Source organism: Phyllobates terribilis, unplaced genomic scaffold, assembly GCF_046119375.1.
Source record: "Phyllobates terribilis strain yellow unplaced genomic scaffold, ASM4611937v1 Scaffold_3__8_contigs__length_932513732, whole genome shotgun sequence".
Lineage (NCBI taxonomy): Eukaryota > Metazoa > Chordata > Amphibia > Anura > Dendrobatidae > Phyllobates > Phyllobates terribilis.
The window spans coordinates 683,804,871-683,824,641 of NW_027362763.1; the positions used below are offsets into that span (position 1 = coordinate 683,804,871).

Below are 19,771 nucleotides of genomic sequence, written 5' to 3' on the forward strand. Positions count from 1 at the left end.
AATAGTGAGTGCAGCTCTGGAGTATAATACAGGATGTAACTCAGGATCAGTAGTGTAATGTATGTACACAGTGACTGCACCAGCAGAATAGTGAGTGCAGCTCTGGAGTATAATATAGGATGCAACTCAGGATCAGTAATGTAATGTATGTACACAGTGTCTGCACCAGCAGAATAGTGAGTGCAGCTCTGGAGTATAATACAGGATGTAACTCAGGATCAGTAGTGTAATGTATGTACACAGTGACTGCACCAGCAGAATAGTGAGTGCAGCTCTGGAGTATAATATAGGATGTAACTCAGGATCAGTAATGTAATGTATATACACAGTGACTGCACCAGCAGAATAGTGAGTGCAGCTCTGGAGTATAATACAGGATGAGTAGTTGATTGTACTCTCTAGCCCTGTGTATCACTATAGTGTCTGTGACGCTGTAGACTCTTGCGGTGACTTCACCACATCCTATATGATGTGCCATACGCTTTTAGCAATAATGTGGATGCTATGAGCAGTGACATGAGCTGTAAGCGTTCTATAAGTTCGTTTCCATTCGCAGACAACAAGCAGAGGGCTATGGAGGCAGTGAATCCCATCAGTACAGCTGTGGAGCTCCTCTCTGCAGCCGCACAGCACACGGGATGGAGCAGGAGGACGTGGGGAGAGATCAGTGCTGCACAGAGATATGAGACGGCCACAGCCCTATCCTGACCACGCCCACCAACAACATCAACCAATCATCGCACGAAACGTCAACCTGCCTCCACCACGCCCACGGCCGGATTACCAGCCGCCATCTTTCTTCAGGGTATAATGGAGTCTTTTCCAGTAACCTTGGCTAAAAACAAATACGCCACATATCTCTTTTTCTCTTGCGGCAACACTCTCGGAGAATAAAATGCACCAATGACGCTAAAATTCCACTTTTGAGTTAATTAGACAAAATGCCCATCAATAAAGGGATTTTGATTACGAAGTCATCACTGGGGTCGAGTTCTGCTGTTCTCCGTCCTTCTCTGTAGCTCTTTTCTAGAATTTTCCCTCATGTTTTTTTCGGGAGGAGTTTAGTCCGGACTCCCTAATCAAAGATGGCGGCCGTTTCTTTGCCCTTGCGTGACGTAAGCACGTTTTACGTCTGCCCTCGGGTTGATTGACTCCGCCTCGATGTTGTTTCTTGACGTAGGAGGTGCTGAGGAGGAATGAAAGATGGCTGCGGCTGTGGTGTGGGTGAGAGAGGCTGTGAGGGGCCGTGTGTCGGTGTGTGAATCCCCGGCGGGATCGGTGGTGCGCGATCTGCTGCCCGGCTGTGACCTGGTAAGTGACAGTCTGCCATTCTCTATAGGTTTGTCGCCTCTCTTTCAGCTGCCGCTAGATGGCGCTGTTGTATAGTATAGACCTATATTGCAACCAATCACTGCGCAGCTTTCATTTGTTGAACTGGTGAGAAACAATGGAAGCTGCATCCTGATTGGCTCTACAGCATAGCCGCCATTTTAATTTTTTCCTTTTACTCTAGCTGCTGGTATGGGAGGCATCTGGTGCCCAGTTGTGTTTACAGCCGGGAACTTGAGCAGGATCACAGGTTGCACAGATATTAGATCTGTTGTTGGTTATTAGAGGGTTAATCTGTGTTTTCTGCAGAGTGGCTGCGTTTATTTATTTTAGTTTTGTATTGGGGGAGCAATAAAATTGATTGTAGTGGCGGGGTTCCCCTTTATAATATGACATCTGACTGTTCGTGGTGATCTGTGACGTCTTCTCTGTCCTCAGCTGGGACCTCTGAGCGATTTTTATGTGAAGTGCAATGGACGTCGTGTCGGCGCAGAGGAGGCGCTGCAGAGCGGACTGGTGTACAGCATTGAGCCACGACTATGTGGCGGCAAAGGAGGTGAGTCTGTTACACATTCAGGGTCCTTCTATCCGGCATCTGATAATCCAGCACAGAAGTGAGAAAATGAGCACTTAATGCCGGATTAAAGGAGTTTCTCCCTTGTTTTTTGTTCATGACCTGTCACTTGCTATAAATATGTATTTTGTGACCTGGTGTAAACGCCGCTGTTGTTATGAATCCAGTGATGTTTTTCTTTTGTTCCTGCTCCTCTCTTTTTCCTGAGAGATTGCCCCCTTTTCCCTGTGTATAAATCTACTCCTTTTAGCCAAGTGGGCTTGGTTCGGACCACATCCACTTGGCTAAGAAGACTTGATTTATATACAGGGAAATGAGGACCATATCTCACGAACGGAGAGGAGCAGGAACAAAAGAAAAACATCACTGGATTCATAAGAACAGCGGCGTTTACACCAGGTCACAAAATACATATTTATAGCAAGTGACAGGTCGTCTTTAAAGGGCTTTTCTAGGCTTATAAAAAAATGTGGCATCAGCTGATCAGTGGGGTTGCAGTTGTCTCATTTGTTATTATTACATGTGATGGCTTGTAATTACCCACAACCCAGACCCCCACGGATTCCAAAATGGTACCTCATTTGAATGGGAGTGATGGACGGACATCCGGACCACCGATCATTCATTGTCTGTGGCACTGACAGTGATGGAGGAGTGTTGTACGTAACGATCTGTCAGTCTCATAGACAATGGAGACAGTCCCTATTTACCCAGGAACACTACACGTAATGCCTCATAATTGCAGCGTCCTCGCACTTTTGTGTCTTCACAGGGTTCGGCTCCATGCTTCGTGCCCTTGGTGCACAAATCGAGAAGACAACAAACAGGGAGGCCTGTCGTGACCTGAGCGGCCGGCGGCTCAGAGATGTCAACCACGAGAAGGCGTAAGAGGAGCTTTTAATGTACATATAAGAGGGAAAATGCCTACTAAATCCTCACGTTACCACCATTAAAAAAAAAAAATGGCTGCTTTCTTCCAGAAATAACCTTACTTGTCTCTAGGTTGTGTCTGGTACTGCAGCTCTGCTTTGTAATTGATTATGGCTGAGCTGCAGTACCACAGACAGCCTGCAGGCGAGCGTGGAGCAGTTTCTGGAAGAAAGCAGCCATGGTTTTCTAGCCTGTTTAAAGGGACAAAAAATACAAATATCAATTCCCTCAAATTTTTGGAAAAGACTGCGCAGTAGCTTTTGCAGATTTATCTGGGCAAGTGGGCGTCCACGCATTCGGGGAGATGTTCTGATCAAACACAAACAAAAGGGGGGGGCCTTAGCCTTCCGGATTGTAGAAGGTATTACATGGCAGCAGTACACGCTACAATCCTGGACTTCTTCCATCATTCGGAGGGGAAGTTATGGGTCAAAATAGCTGAATCCATTTGTCCTAAAGCTCTTACCACTCTCCCATGGTGCGCCCATTTAACTGTCCCCTCTCTTGGCCTTATGTCATATAGTACTTATGCCACTGCTCTGGCTTTGAGATCCCATAAAAAAAAGCTTATCCTCAATCGACCCTCAGGGCCCCTTGCTCCCGATTTCAGATAATCCGGATTTCCCACCAGGACTATCTGCAAATAGATTTCTCGGTTCAAACAAATCCCATCCGATATTCTTTTCTCATGTCATCTCCAACACTTCGCTGCTCCCCCTCAATGACTTGTTACAGGGAAGAGCCACTTCCCCGAAGGCTAATTTTGAATATAGCCAGTTACAACACTTCTATTCAACTGTGAAGAAGCGCACACATCTTCATAGAGATCTCACAAACTTTGAAAAATTGTGCCTATCATTGTCACCCCCTACACACTCCATCTCCCTACTGTATAATCTCCTCATTGCCCTGGTAACTGACAATAGGCCAGGATTCTGCGGTGCATGGGAAAGGGAACTGGGGAAGTCCTTCTCTGACTCACAATGGGATAAATGTTTCTTCCTAACACATAAAACCTCAATAGGGTCCAAAGCGCAGGAAACCTCCTTCAAAATTATCTCTAGATGGTACCGGGTACCAGCAGTCCTTCATAGATGGTACCCAGTGGTCTCAGACAGATGTTGGAGATGTGGGGAGGGGGAAGGGACAATGTCACACATATGGTGGGGGTGCCCTATAATAAATGCATTTTGGGCAAAGGTGGTTCCCATGATTGAGTAAATAACTGGTTTGACTATCCCTAATACGCCAGAAGCCCTCCTTTTATCAATGTTACCAATAAGTAAACATAGTTATAAAAGGTCATCAATAGGCTACCTAATACAGGCGGCTAAGAATGTCATTCCACGACACTGGAAAAGCAGAGACCCACCCACTGTGGAGGAATGGTTTGCGGAGATCTCCCTCCTTAATAGGATGGAGCATCTGATTGCCCTCTCACCGGCTGATGTTGATAGACACTGTGTGACTTGGAGGGATTGGGTGGATTTCCAAAACTCTGACGCCTACCATCTAGCCCCCAACTAAAGTTATCCGTGATGTCGTCACAACAAAGATCATAATCACACTCTATTGATTGGTGGTCTGCCGTGGTCCGCTCCCTCTCTCTCTATCTTTCATATGGAAAAATACATGCTTGATCTGGATATTGATGGAAAACCCTCCCTGTACCCCCCCCAATGTACTGTAGTTATGCATAGATTTATAGTTACGTTACCCCTTTTACTATGTATATTGTATTTTCTTGTACTTTTTCAACACAAAAAATAAAAAAGCTTGAATTTGAAAAAAATACAAATATCTGTGATAATGTGCTTGGAAAAGTAAAGTACCTTCATATCAGACCCCATTTGTTTTTGTAGCATGGCCGAATGGATAAAGAAACAAGCTGATCGTGAAGCCGAGAAAGAGCAGCGACGCCTGGAGAGACTGAAACGCAAACTGGCCGAGCCGAAACATTACTTCACGGATCCGGAGTATCATCGGCAGTGCAGCGACATGTCGGAGAGGCTGGAGGACTCAGTCATTAAAGGTGGTCTCCTATAGAGGACGGTCTGTGATAATCGCTGCACACAGGGGGGTGTAATGATTTGATGGCTACTCCATCTTCTGTTAGATGTCATCTCTGAAGGACCCGTACACATTAGGATAAAGTCTTCTGGAAGTGCCTGTGTGAGGGACAAGCCAACCATTTAATATGTATGGGGGCCATCTGACTGATGTCTGGGAAGAGAAGGGTCGGGCAGAGGTGTCTGGCAGCAGCTTTCTGCAGAGGTCGGGAGAGAGAGGCAGACATGTGTATAGGGTAGGTCAGGAGAGAGTGACAGGCGTGTGTATAGGGGAGGTCGAAGGAGAGAGCTGCAGACGTTTGTATAGAGGAGGTCGAAGGAGAGAGCTGCAGACGTTTGTATAGAGGAGGTCGAAGGAGAGAGCTGCAGACGTTTGTATAGAGGAGGTCGAAGGAGAGAGCTGCAGACGTTTGTATAGGGGAGGTTGGGGGAGAGAGCTGCAAACGTTTGTATAGGGGAGGTTGGGGGATAGAGCTGCAGACGTGTGTATAGGGGAGGTCGGGGGAGAGAGCTGCAGACGTGTGTATAGGGGAGGTCGGGGGAGAGAGCTGCAGACGTGAGTGTGTGTATAGGGGAGGTCGGGGGAGAGAGCTGCAGACGTGAGTGTGTATAGGGGAGGTGTGGGGAGAGCTGCAGACGTTTGTATAGGGGAGGTCGGGGGAGAGAGCTGCAGACGTGCGTGTGTGTATAGGGGTGGTCGGGGGAGAGAGCTGCACACTTGCGTGTGTGTATAGGGGAGGTCGGGGGAGAGAGCTGCACACGTGCGTGTGTGTATAGGGGAGGTCGGGGGAGAGAGCTGCACACGTGCGTGTGTGTATAGGGGAGGTCGGGGGAGAGAGCTGCACACGTGCGTGTGTGTATAGGGGAGGTCGGGGGAGAGAGCTGCAGACGTGAGTGTGTGTATAGGGGAGGTCGGAGGAGAGAGCTGCACACGTGCGTGTGTGTATAGGGGAGGTCGGGGCAGAGAGCTGCACACGTGCGTGTGTGTATAGGGGAGGTCGGAGGAGAGAGCTGCACACGTGCGTGTGTGTATAGGGGAGGTCGGGGGAGAGAGCTGCACACGTGCGTGTGTGTATAGGGGAGGTCGGGGGAGAGAGCTGCACACGTGCGTGTGTGTATAGGGGAGGTCGGGGGAGAGAGCTGCAGATGTGAGTGTGTGTATAGGGGAGGTCGGGGGAGAGAGCTGCAGACGTGCGTGTGTGTATAGGGAAGGTCGGGGGAGAGAGCTGCACACGTGCGTGTGTGTATAGGGGAGGTCGGGGGAGAGAGCTGCACACGTGCGTGTGTGTATAGGGGAGGTCGGGGGAGAGCTGCAGATGTGAGTGTGTATAGGGGAGGTCTGGGAAGAGCTGCAGACGTGAGTGTGTATAGGGGAGGTGTGGGGAGAGCTGCAGACGTGTGTATAGGGGAGGTCGGGGGAGAGAGCTGCACACTTGCGTGTGTGTATAGGGGAGGTCGGGGGAGAGAGCTGCACACGTGCGTGTGTGTATAGGGGAGGTCGGGGGAGAGCTGCAGATGTGAGTGTGTATAGGGGAGGTCGGGGGAGAGCTGCAGATGTGAGTGTGTATAGGGGAGGTCGGGGAAGAGCTGCAGACGTGAGTGTGTATAGGGGAGGTCGGGGGAGAGAGCTGCACACGTGAGTGTGTATAGGGGAGGTCGGGGGAGAGAGCTGCAGACGTGCGTGTGTGTATAGGGGAGGTCAGGGGAGAGAGCTGCAGACGTGAGTGTGTATAGGGGAGGTGTGGGGAGAGCTGCAGACGTGCGTGTGTGTATAGGGGAGGTCGGCGGAGAGAGCTGCACACTTGCGTGTGTGTATAGGGGAGGTCGGGGGGAGAGAGCTGCACACGTGCGTGTGTGTATAGGGGAGGTCGGGGGAGAGAGCTGCAGACGTGCGTGTGTGTATAGGGGTGGTCGGGGGAGAGAGCTGCACACGTGCGTGTGTGTATAGGGGAGGTCGGGGGGAGAGAGCTGCAGACGTGCGTGTGTGTGTATAGGGGAGGTCGGGGGAGAGAGCTGCAGACGTGAGTGTGTGTATAGGGGAGGTCGGGGGAGAGAGCTGCAGACGTGAGTGTGTGTATAGGGGAGGTCGGAGGAGAGAGCTGCACACGTGCGTGTGTGTATAGGGGAGGTCGGGGGAGAGAGCTGCAGACGTGAGTGTGTATAGGGGAGGTCGGGGGAGAGAGCTGCACACGTGCGTGTGTGTATAGGGGAGGTCGGGGGAGAGAGCTGCACACGTGCGTGTGTGTATAGGGGAGGTCGGGGGAGAGAGCTGCAGACGTGCGTGTGTGTATAGGGGAGGTCGGGGGAGAGAGCTGCAGACGTGCGTGTGTGTATAGGGAAGGTCGGGGGAGAGAGCTGCACACGTGAGTGTGTATAGGGGAGGTCGGGGGGAGAGAGCTGCAGACGTGAGTGTGTATAGGGGAGGTCGGGGGGAGAGAGCTGCAGACGTGAGTGTGTATAGGGGAGGTCGGGGGAGAGAGCTGCAGACGTGAGTGTGTATAGGGGAGGTCGGGGAGAGAGAGCTGCAGACGTGAGTGTGTATAGGGGAGGTCGGGGGAGAGAGCTGCAGACGTGAGTGTGTATAGGGGAGGTCGGGGGGAGAGAGCTGCAGACGTGAGTGTGTATAGGGGAGGTCGGGGGAGAGAGCTGCAGACGTGAGTGTGTATAGGGGAGGTCGGGGGAGAGAGCTGCAGACGTGAGTGTGTATAGGGGAGGTCGGGGGAGAGAGCTGCAGACGTGTGTATAGGGGAGGTCGGGGGAGAGAGCTGCAGACGTGTGTATAGGGGAGGTCGGGGGAGAGAGCTGCAGACGTGAGTGTGTATAGGGGAGGTGTGGGGAGAGCTGCAGACGTGCGTGTGTGTATAGGGGAGGTCGGGGGAGAGAGCTGCACACTTGCGTGTGTGTATAGGGGAGGTCGGGGGGAGAGAGCTGCACACGTGCGTGTGTGTATAGGGGAGGTCGGGGGAGAGAGCTGCAGACGTGCGTGTGTGTATAGGGGAGGTCGGGGGAGAGCTGCAGACGTGCGTGTGTGTATAGGGGAGGTCGGGGGAGAGAGCTGCACACTTGCGTGTGTGTATAGGGGAGGTCGGGGGGAGAGAGCTGCAGACGTGCGTGTGTGTATAGGGGAGGTCGGGGGGAGAGAGCTGCACACGTGCGTGTGTGTATAGGGGAGGTCGGGGGGAGAGAGCTGCACACGTGCGTGTGTGTATAGGGGAGGTCGGGGGAGAGAGCTGCAGACGTGCGTGTGTGTATAGGGGAGGTCGGGGGAGAGAGCTGCACACGTGCGTGTGTGTGTAGGGGAGGTCGGGGGAGAGAGCTGCACACGTGCGTGTGTGTATAGGGGAGGTCGGGGGAGAGAGCTGCACACGTGCGTGTGTGTATAGGGGAGGTCGGGGGGAGAGAGCTGCACACGTGCGTGTGTGTATAGGGGAGGTCGGGGGCAGAGAGCTGCACACGTGCGTGTGTGTATAGGGGAGGTCGGGGGAGAGAGCTGCAGACGTGAGTGTGTATAGGGGAGGTCGGGGAGAGAGCTGCACACGTGCGTGTGTGTATAGGGGAGGTCGGGGGGAGAGAGCTGCAGACGTGAGTGTGTATAGGGGAGGTCGGGGGGAGAGAGCTGCACACGTGCGTGTGTGTCGTGTGTGTATAGGGGAGGTCGGGGGGAGAGAGCTGCACACGTTCGTGTGTGTATAGGGGAGGTCGGGGGAGAGAGCTGCAGACGTGCGTGTGTGTATAGGGGAGGTCGGGGGAGAGAGCTGCAGACGTGAGTGTGTATAGGGGAGGTCGGGGAGAGAGCTGCACACGTGCGTGTGTGTATAGGGGAGGTCGGGGGGAGAGAGCTGCAGACGTGAGTGTGTGTATAGGGGAGGTCGGGGGAGAGAGCTGCAGACGTGCGTGTGTGTATAGGGGAGGTCGGGGAGAGAGCTGCAGACGTGAGTGTGTGTATAGGGGAGGTCGGGGGAGAGAGCTGCAGACGTGCGTGTGTGTATAGGGGAGGTCGGGGGAGAGAGCTGCAGACGTGCGTGTGTGTATAGGGGAGGTCGGGGGAGAGAGCTGCAGACGTGCGTGTGTGTATAGGGGAGGTCGGGGGCAGAGAGCTGCACACGTGCGTGTGTGTATAGGGGAGGTCGGGGGCAGAGAGCTGCACACGTGCGTGTGTGTATAGGGGAGGTCGGGGGCAGAGAGCTGCACACGTGCGTGTGTGTATAGGGGAGGTCGCGGGGAGAGAGCTGCACACGTGCGTGTGTGTATAGGGGAGGTCAGGGGAGAGAGCTGCAGACGTGCGTGTGTGTATAGGGGAGGTCGGAGGAGAGAGCTGCACACGTGCGTGTGTGTATAGGGGAGGTCGGGGGAGAGAGCTGCAGACGTGCGTGTGTGTATAGGGGAGGTCGGGGGAGAGAGCTGCACACGTGCGTGTGTGTATAGGGGAGGTCGGGGGAGAGAGCTGCACACGTGCGTGTGTGTATAGGGGAGGTCGGGGGAGAGAGCTGCACACGTGCGTGTGTGTATAGGGGAGGTCGGGGGAGAGAGCTGCACACGTGCGTGTGTGTATAGGGGAGGTCGGGGGAGAGAGCTGCACACGTGCGTGTGTGTATAGGGGAGGTCGGGGGAGAGAGCTGCAGACGTGTGTATAGGGGAGGTCGGGGGGAGAGAGCTGCAGACGTGAGTGTGTATAGGGGAGGTCGGGGGGAGAGAGCTGCACACGTGCGTGTGTGTATAGGGGAGGTCGGGGGGAGAGAGCTGCACACGTGCGTGTGTGTATAGGGGAGGTCGGGGGAGAGAGCTGCACACGTGCGTGTGTGTATAGGGGAGGTCGGGGGAGAGCTGCAGACGTGCGTGTGTGTATAGGGGAGGTCGGGGGAGAGAGCTGCAGACGTGCGTGTGTGTATAGGGAAGGTCGGGGGAGAGAGCTGCACACGTGCGTGTGTGTATAGGGGAGGTCGGGGGGAGAGAGCTGCAGACGTGAGTGTGTATAGGGGAGGTCGGGGGGAGAGAGCTGCAGACGTGAGTGTGTATAGGGGAGGTCGGGAGAGAGAGCTGCAGACGTGAGTGTGTATAGGGGAGGTCGGGGAGAGAGAGCTGCAGACGTGAGTGTGTATAGGGGAGGTCGGGGGAGAGAGCTGCAGACGTGAGTGTGTATAGGGGAGGTCGGGGGGAGAGAGCTGCAGACGTGAGTGTGTATAGGGGAGGTCGGGGGGAGAGAGCTGCAGACGTGAGTGTGTATAGGGGAGGTCGGGGGAGAGAGCTGCAGACGTGTGTATAGGGGAGGTCGGGGGAGAGAGCTGCAGACGTGAGTGTGTATAGGGGAGGTGTGGGGAGAGCTGCAGACGTGCGTGTGTGTATAGGGGAGGTCGGGGGAGAGAGCTGCACACTTGCGTGTGTGTATAGGGGAGGTCGGGGGGAGAGAGCTGCACACGTGCGTGTGTGTATAGGGGAGGTCGGGGGAGAGAGCTGCAGACGTGCGTGTGTGTATAGGGGAGGTCGGGGGAGAGCTGCAGACGTGCGTGTGTGTATAGGGGAGGTCGGGGGAGAGAGCTGCACACTTGCGTGTGTGTATAGGGGAGGTCGGGGGGAGAGAGCTGCAGACGTGCGTGTGTGTATAGGGGAGGTCGGGGGGAGAGAGCTGCACACGTGCGTGTGTGTATAGGGGAGGTCGGGGGAGAGAGCTGCAGACGTGCGTGTGTGTATAGGGGAGGTCGGGGGAGAGAGCTGCACACGTGCGTGTGTGTATAGGGGAGGTCGGGGGAGAGAGCTGCACACGTGCGTGTGTGTATAGGGGAGGTCGGGGGAGAGAGCTGCACACGTGCGTGTGTGTATAGGGGAGGTCGGGGGGAGAGAGCTGCACACGTGCGTGTGTGTATAGGGGAGGTCGGGGGCAGAGAGCTGCAGACGTGCGTGTGTGTATAGGGGAGGTCGGGGGAGAGAGCTGCAGACGTGAGTGTGTATAGGGGAGGTCGGGGAGAGAGCTGCACACGTGCGTGTGTGTATAGGGGAGGTCGGGGGGAGAGAGCTGCAGACGTGAGTGTGTATAGGGGAGGTCGGGGGGAGAGAAGAGCTGCACACGTGCGTGTGTGTCGTGTGTGTATAGGGGAGGTCGGGGGGAGAGAGCTGCACACGTGCGTGTGTGTATAGGGGAGGTCGGGGGAGAGAGCTGCAGACGTGCGTGTGTGTATAGGGGAGGTCGGGGGAGAGAGCTGCAGACGTGAGTGTGTATAGGGGAGGTCGGGGAGAGAGCTGCACACGTGCGTGTGTGTATAGGGGAGGTCGGGGGGAGAGAGCTGCACACGTGCGTGTGTGTATAGGGGAGGTCGGGGGGAGAGAGCTGCACACGTGCGTGTGTGTATAGGGGAGGTCGGGGGAGAGAGCTGCACACGTGCGTGTGTGTATAGGGGAGGTCGGGGGAGAGAGCTGCACACGTGCGTGTGTGTATAGGGGAGGTCGGGGGAGAGAGCTGCACACGTGCGTGTGTGTATAGGGGAGGTCGGGGGCAGAGAGCTGCACACGTGCGTGTGTGTATAGGGGAGGTCGGGGGCAGAGAGCTGCACACGTGCGTGTGTGTATAGGGGAGGTCGGGGGAGAGAGCTGCAGACGTGAGTGTGTATAGGGGAGGTCGGGGAGAGAGCTGCACACGTGCGTGTGTGTATAGGGGAGGTCGGGGGGAGAGAGCTGCAGACGTGAGTGTGTATAGGGGAGGTCGGGGGGAGAGAAGAGCTGCACACGTGCGTGTGTGTCGTGTGTGTAGGGGAGGTCGGGGGGAGAGAGCTGCACACGTGCGTGTGTGTATAGGGGAGGTCGGGGGAGAGAGCTGCACACGTGCGTGTGTGTATAGGGGAGGTCGGGGGAGAGAGCTGCAGACGTGAGTGTGTATAGGGGAGGTCGGGGAGAGAGCTGCACACGTGCGTGTGTGTATAGGGGAGGTCGGGGGGAGAGAGCTGCACACGTGCGTGTGTGTATAGGGGAGGTCGGGGGAGAGAGCTGCACACGTGCGTGTGTGTATAGGGGAGGTCGGGGGAGAGAGCTGCACACGTGCGTGTGTGTATAGGGGAGGTCGGGGGAGAGAGCTGCACACGTGCGTGTGTGTATAGGGGAGGTCGGGGGCAGAGAGCTGCACACGTGCGTGTGTGTATAGGGGAGGTCGGGGGCAGAGAGCTGCACACGTGCGTGTGTGTATAGGGGAGGTCGGGGGGAGAGAGCTGCACACGTGCTTGTGTGTATAGGGGAGGTCAGGGGAGAGAGCTGCACACGTGCGTGTGTGTATAGGGGAGGTCGGAGGAGAGAGCTGCACACGTGCGTGTGTGTATAGGGGAGGTCGGGGGAGAGAGCTGCACACGTGCGTGTGTGTATAGGGTAGGTCGGGGGAGAGAGCTGCAGACGTGCGTGTGTGTATAGGGGAGGTCGGGGGAGAGAGCTGCACACGTGCGTGTGTGTATAGGGGAGGTCGGGGGAGAGAGCTGCACACGTGCGTGTGTGTATAGGGGAGGTCGGGGGAGAGAGCTGCACACGTGCGTGTGTGTATAGGGGAGGTCGGGGGAGAGAGCTGCAGACGTGCGTGTGTGTATAGGGGAGGTCGGGGGAGAGAGCTGCACACGTGCGTGTGTGTATAGGGGAGGTCGGGGGAGAGAGCTGCACACGTGCGTGTGTGTATAGGGGAGGTCGGGGGAGAGAGCTGCACACGTGCGTGTGTGTATAGGGGAGGTCGGGGGAGAGAGCTGCAGACGTGAGTGTGTATAGGGGAGGTCGGGGGAGAGAGCTGCAGACGTGAGTGTGTATAGGGAAGGTCGGGGGAGAGAGCTGCAGACGTGAGTGTGTATAGGGGAGGTCGGGGGAGAGAGCTGCAGACGTGAGTGTGTATAGGGGAGGTCGGGGGGAGAGAGCTGCAGACGTGAGTGTGTATAGGGGAGGTCGGGGGAGAGAGCTGCAGACGTGTGTATAGGGGAGAAGCAGTGAGATATAATGTACATTTGTCTGTTGACCAATACGAGTATCTTCTCTGTAGATGGGATATCAGGAGGACGTGTTTAGTTTCCTCAGTCAGGGTTGTGGTGTTGCTCTTGTGACCCGGCATCCTCTTTTGTCGGCCTTAGTTGCTCACTGAGCCTTGTATCCTCAGACCCGTACCACGGTGACATGTCTCTTTCCTTGCCCAGGCTTACAGGCTTCCTCCAGCTCAGCAGTTTCTGCAGATTCCAGTGACACCCGAAAACGCAAGAAAGAAATAAAAAGCAGCAAAAAAGAGTCTGGGAAAAAGAAATGCTTCTGGTACGCAGGGTCTGCTCTGTGGGGATAACTGGGGGGGATATATTTTGTAAGAAGCTGTAATCAGTCCGGAGCCTGTAGGTGCACGGAGGGGGCACACGTTTTACAGAATGTGGCTCAGATTGCACAGGCCAGTCTGCTCCCTGACCGCACGGCCCGTTCATGCCCTGCACCCATCTTATCCACTTACCTTCTCGTGCCGAAAGCACCGTACAAGAGGGAAGCCCCAGTGAAATGGTGATCGGTGGGGATGGTGTTATTCTTATTTAAAGTCACCTAACAATGACAGGCACGCATTAAATGTAAAGGTGTTGGCCCTTTATGATGCAAAAAGGTAAAAAAAAAAAAGTGAGTATTCCGGTCTCATTTTGTCTGCACCCCTAAAATATAATGAAATATAATACCGCCATACCCAAAAACTGTAAAACTTGAAAGCATTTACTGGGGAAAAAAAATCCCACAAAGCCTAGTTTATTAACATTGATGCAAAAATAAGTTTTATGATCCAGACTTAAAAAAATATATATATTTGTCTGTCCAGTCTAATAATTGCGTTCTCTCCTAGGACAGGATTGGAGGGCTTAGAGGCGTCATCCAGCTCTGACAGTGGGAGTGAGAGCGATTCGGAGTCCCCCTGTACATCGGCCTCAGGCAGCAGCTCCGACAGTGATTCTGATGGTCCGGCACAATGTCCATCCACTGATCCATCTTCCGAAAACAGCCCAGAGTGCAGCGGGGCAGGAAGTTCCCAGGCGGCAGATGTGGAGCAACCAACATGCGACCCTGAGGAGCGAGCACAGCGCTCCCCCAGTATTACAGTGACGGAGTCCGGTACTGAATACGGAGAAGCAGACAGATCCTTGCAAGAGTCTACAAATGTGGAGCAGCCAAAGGTTGATCCAGTGGAGCGAGCACAGTCCTCCCCCAGTATTACAGTGACTGAGCCTGGTACTGAATACGGAGAAGCAGACTGCTCCGTGCAGGAGTCTGCAGATGTGGAGCAATCAAAAGTCGAGCCAGAGAAAGCACCCGCTACTGGGGACGCGGAGCAAGAAACTCCCAGCGTGGTAAGTAACTGTTATATATTTATCAGGGACCACCACCGATCCTAAGAACTGGGGTCCCAAAGTCCCTGGTGTGAAGGGACAAACCCTTTATATCCCTCTCTAACATCTGCCATCTACAGTCCTGCTCATTGTTATTGACACCCATGAAGTTTAAGGACATAATGTGGAATATCTCCTGGAAAAAAAAAAAATCAAGTGAAACAGTTTTCTGTATAGAGACTCGTGTTAAATACAAAAGAGCAAAAGATAAACAATAATTTAAAACAAAAAACAATGGGCGGGAAAAATATAAAAACCTAAAGCTTGTGGTGTCACTGGTATTGGCACTCTTTACTGTAGTATGGAAACACATTTTGAGTCGCCTGTGGCAAATCACATAAGAGATTCACCTGTGATTAATAGTCGGTGTCCATGTGACATGAATTAGCCAATGAATGATGACTTCAGTGTTTTAAAAAGCCACATGGTGGGGGCCCTGTTCCTTTGTCACAATGGTGAAGACAAAGGAGCTGCCTGAGCACATCAGAACTGCTATTAGCAAGCTTAAAACTTCCAAAGGGTATAAGGCCATCTCCAAAGACCTTGGTATCCCAGTTTCAACAGTGCGCAGTGTTATTAAGAAGTTTGCCAAGCATGGAACCATCAAGAACCTCCCTTGACTTGAGGAAAATTGACTAGAGATGTGTTTGAAGGTTGATGCGAATGGTGGAAAAAACACTAGGTCACTAGGTCAAATATCCTAAGACCTGAAGGCCAACCTGGAACAGTCTGGGGTCATGGTTTCAACAAGTAGCATACACCACACACTAAACCAAGAAGAGCTTTATGGGCGAAGGCCAAGGAAAAAAAACATTGCTGAAGAAAAGACCTAAAAAGGAACAACTGATCTTTGCCAAAGAGTACCTTGGCAAACCACAATCCTTCTGGGAAAATGTTCTGTGGACAGATGAAACAAAAATAGAGCTTTTTGGCAATGCAAAGCAACAGTTTGTTTACAGACGGCGCAATGAAGCTTATTAGGAAAGCACCTTACCAACCGTTAAGCATGCTGGAGGATCCATAATGCTTTGGGGTTGCTTTGCTGCATCTGGTACTGGAGGCCTTGATATTTTAGAGCGAAATGTCCTACCCAGTATAAGAAAACTTGGTTTGAGTCGAAGATCAAGGGTCCTCCAGCAACACAATGACCCAAAGCACACATCCAAAAGTACACAGGAATGGTTAAAAAAGATAAAATGGACTGTTTTAAAATGGCCAGCAATTAGTCCTGACCTCAATCCCATTGAAAATCTTTGGGGTGAGCTAAAATCTGCCATTGGGAGAAAGACCCTGCAAACATTCAAGAGACTGAACAAACTGCAAAGGAAGAGTGGGCGAAAATTCCAGCTGAGAAGTTAAAAAGGAGCTTATAGATGGCTACAAGAAACGTTTGGAGGCTGTCAGCAATGCCAAAGGGTGTGCAACCAAGTGTTAATTAGGGGGGCCTTTATTCCTGCACATGCTGTTTATTTGGTTTCTTCTTTGAAATTGTAACATGGAAGTTGAAAATTGTATTACTTTTAGGGTATGTGCACACGATGCAGAAATGCTCAGGATTTTTTCCTGAGCGTTTCTGCATCTCTCTGGCAGGAAAAAACGCATGCGGATTGTACATGCGGTTTCCTGCCAGGGACATGCGGAAATGAAGCTGTCTTCACTATCATTTCCGCATGCGGGTTGACAAGCGCTTTCCAGGCGATTTTAGCATCACTTGGAAAGTGCTTGTCAACTTCACACTATATAAATCCATGCAACCGGCATGGATTTATATAGTGTGTGAATGTCAAAAAATAAAAAATAAATATATACTTTACCCTCTGATGGCCCCCGGTGTCCTGCTTCATCGGTCCCGGCTGCCGGCAGTGAAGACTGTAGGACCTTCCGACGTCAGCGTCACGTGACCCGGTCACATGACTCTGACGTCAGCGAAGGTCCTTCATTCAACCGCGAAGTGCGCGGGAAGCCGGCAGGACGCAGCGCGGGCCGTCAGAAGGTGAGAATATATATATATTTTTTATTTTATTCTTTTTTTTTTAATGGTACCTGGGTCTGGATGAGAGTCCTCTCCTCCACACCCGGGTACCATCCGCACATTAGACCGCATGAAAAGCGCATCAACATATACAGTGATGCGGATTCCATGCGGTCTAATGCAAGTCAATAGCGGCAAAAGAGCAGCGTTTCCGCAAAATTAATTGACATGCTGCGGATTTTTGACCGCAGCGTTTACGCTGCGGAAAAATCCGCATCATGGGCACAGCACATGCGGATTTCCATTGGGGAACATTGCTGCCCTTCTACCATGCGTTTTTCATGCGTTTACGCAACTGCAAAAACGCCGCGGAAACGCATGAAAAACGCATCGTGTGAACTCAGCCTTAGACAACTAATTAAAAAATCCTGAAGATATAACTTTGGTACATTTCCATTTATTTTTGAAGATATTGTACAGTCTATGAAAGAAAATGAAGGGGTGCCAATAAAGATGAGCAGCACTATATGGCGGCAGTATTATAGAAACTCCCTACAAAGCTCAGTGCACATTTGCTTAGGGTGGGTTGGACAGGACTAACAGTCCAGAACATGCTTCAGAATTACGTTACGTTATGAGGGTCTTTCTGCTGATCGGTGGGGTCTAGGGGGATCAGACCCCACTGCAGTTTGATGGCAGGTCCTCTGGCTCAATTAGTGGCCATCCTGTAGCATTATAATTTCTAATGAGCAGTCATTAAGGAATATGCATGCTCATGCTCTCTTGTCTTGCTGGCAGGTTACCGCTGCCTTCGACCTCTGTGCGGTCACCTCGGCTTCAGAGCTGGAAGTGCTGGGGCTGGAAAAGTTGAAGGTGGAACTCATGGGACTCGGCCTGAAATGCGGAGGAACTCTGCAGGAGCGCGCGGCCCGGCTCTTCTCAGTGCGTGGACTCAACAGAGAACAGATAGACCCTTCACTGTTTGCCAAACCAAGCAAAGCAAAGAAGAAATAGAAACTTCGTGGAGTATCAGACCTGGACTGTACATCAAGTGTTCATGGAGCCTCGCTCTAAAATAAGCCAAAAGCAATGTTTCCTGTGTTCATTTCTATTAAAGGTTCTATATTTTACATTTGAATTCTCCTTTACTTCTATCTGTGACATCAGCTGCTACAGGAGTAGGAGGAGGTGCGCTGTGATATCGGCGCTATTGTGAATCAGTCATTGTACCTGAGAAGGAGGTGAGCTGTGAAATCACGTTTTGTGAATGGTGGATCCTGTTAGCTACTGTATATAGATATCACAGGATTCACCTTTCACAATAGGTGATATCACAGCTCACCTTCTCCTGTACAATGACTGATAAGACTTCTAGATACCATAGGTACCAGGATCCACCATTTACAATACTTGATATCACAGCACACTACCTCCTCCTGTACAATGACTGATTGATAACACCTCTATATACAGTAAATAACAATCAGTCATTGTACAGGAGGAGTAGAAGGTGAGCTGTGACATCACCTATTATGAATGGGGGATCTCACAGCTCACTGCCTCCTGTACAACGACTGATAACACCTCTATATACAGTAGATAACACAGGATCCACCATTCACAATAGATGATATCACAACTCACCTCCTCCTCCTCCTGTACAATGACTGATAACACCTCTATATACAGTAGATAACACAGGATCCACCATTCACAATAGGTGATATCTACTGTATAAAGAGGTGTTATCAGTCATTGTACAGGAGAAGGAGGTGAGCTGTGACATCACCTATTATGAATGGTGGATCCTGTGTTATCTTCGGTATATAGAGGTGTTATCACTCATAGTACAGGAGGGGGAGGAGGTGATCTGTGATATGAATGGTGGATCCTGTTATCTACTGTATATAGAGGTGTTATCAGTCTTTGTACAGGAGGAGGAGGAAAAGTCTTCTATACAGAACATGAAGAGTGTGGGATAAGGTGCAGTGGCCAGTGTACAAACAGCAAGATTATTATTTTTTATTTTGCATGTCCCATTTCTTGAAGGAAGAAGAAGAAAAAAAAAAGCCTAATAAAATGGTGAAAAAAGTAACAAAAACCTTATTTAAACAATAGGTAATTTTCTAGTGATGCATTTCCTTTACATACCTGATTTAAGTCATTCCTTCATCTTACAGTGAGTACGGAAAGTATTCAGACCCCTTTAAGTGGGAGCCGTGTGGTCAAATCCTGACCAGTGAGATTGACAAAAATTTACTCCAGAAAATGGCTCATTGCTGTTAGATTTCAGTTACTGTCACACAGACATGCAATAGAAATGACAAAATATATTAAGAGGGATGCATCTATTAATTTGGTGTATCTTGCGCCAGCGGTGTATACAGTGGGTATCGAAACTATTCAGACCCCTTTAAATTTTTCACTCTTTGTTTCATTGCAGCCATTTGGTAAATTCTAAAAAGTTCTTTTTTTCTCATTAAAGTACACTCTGCACCCCATCTTGATTGAAAAACCCCCCAGAAATGTAGAATTTTTTGCAAATTTATTAAAGAAAAACTGAAATATCATATGGTCATAAGTATTCAGACCCTTTGCTCAGACTCTCATATTTAAGTCACATGCTGTCAATTTCCTTGTGATCCTCCTTGAGATGGTTCTACTCCTTCATTGGAGTACAGCTGTGTTTAATTAAACTGATAGGACTTGATTTGGAAAGGCACACACCTGTCTATATAAGAGCTCACAGTGCATGTCAGACTAAATGAGAATCATGAGCAAAGGAACTGCCCAAGGAGCTCAGAGACAGAATTGTGGCAAGGCACAGACCTGGCCAAGGTTACAAAAGAATTTCTGCGTTACTCAAGGTTCCTAAGAGCACAGTGGCCTCCATAACACTTAAATGGAAGAAGTTTGGGACCACCAGAAGGCTTCCTAGACCTGGCCGTCCAGCCAAACTGAGCAATCCTGGGAGAAGAGCCTTGGTGAGAGAGGTAAAGAAGAACCCCAAGATCACTGTGGCTGAGCTCCAGAGATGCAGTAGGGAGATGGGAGAAAGTGCCACAAAGTCAACTATCAATGCAACCCTCCACTAGTCGGGCCTTTGTGGCAGAGTGGCCCGACGGAAGCCTCTCCTCGGTGCAAGACATATGAAAGCCTGCATAGAGTTTGCTCAAAAACACATGAAGGACTCCCAGACTATGAGAAATAAGATTCTCTGGTCTGATGAGACAAAGATAGAACTTTTTGGTGATAATTCGAAGCGGTATGTGTGGAGAAAACCAGGCACTGCTCATCACCTGCCCAATACAATCCCAACAGTGAAACGTGGTGGCAGCATCATGCTATGAGGGTGTTTTTCAGCTGCAGGGACAGGACGACTGATTGCAATTGAAGGAAAAATGAATGCGGCCAAGTACAGAGATATCCTGGATGAAAACCTCTTCCAGAATGCTCTGGACCTTAGACTTGGCCAAGGGTTCACCTTCCAACAAGACAATGACCCTAAGCACACAGCTAAAATAACAAAGGAGTG

The 19,771-nt window shown here is 51.5% G+C and overlaps 1 protein-coding gene across 1 annotated transcript; it reads left to right on the forward strand.

The window, feature by feature from the left end:
- Positions 1-1,130: 1,130 nt before the first annotated feature.
- Positions 1,131-17,366, forward strand: SDE2 (SDE2 telomere maintenance homolog). Its single transcript, XM_073671844.1, has 7 exons — positions 1,131-1,311; positions 1,768-1,885; positions 2,676-2,787; positions 4,696-4,865; positions 13,050-13,161; positions 13,724-14,225; positions 17,035-17,366. Exons 1-7 carry the CDS (start codon positions 1,204-1,206, stop codon positions 17,248-17,250), a joined length of 1,338 nt encoding a protein of 445 aa, XP_073527945.1. The 5' UTR covers positions 1,131-1,203; the 3' UTR covers positions 17,251-17,366.
- The last annotated feature ends 2,405 nt before the right edge of the window (positions 17,367-19,771 follow it).

Bases quoted from the DNA above. Each gene is read 5' to 3' on its own strand.
- SDE2 (XM_073671844.1), top strand. From the start codon at position 1,204: ATGGCTGCGGCTGTGGTGTGGGTGAGAGAGGCTGTGAGGGGCCGTGTG. The intron at 1,886-2,675 runs GTGAGTCTGTTA...GTGTCTTCACAG, and splicing joins ACTATGTGGCGGCAAAGGAG to GGTTCGGCTCCATGCTTCGT. The intron at 13,162-13,723 runs GTACGCAGGGTC...GTTCTCTCCTAG, and splicing joins GGGAAAAAGAAATGCTTCTG to GACAGGATTGGAGGGCTTAG.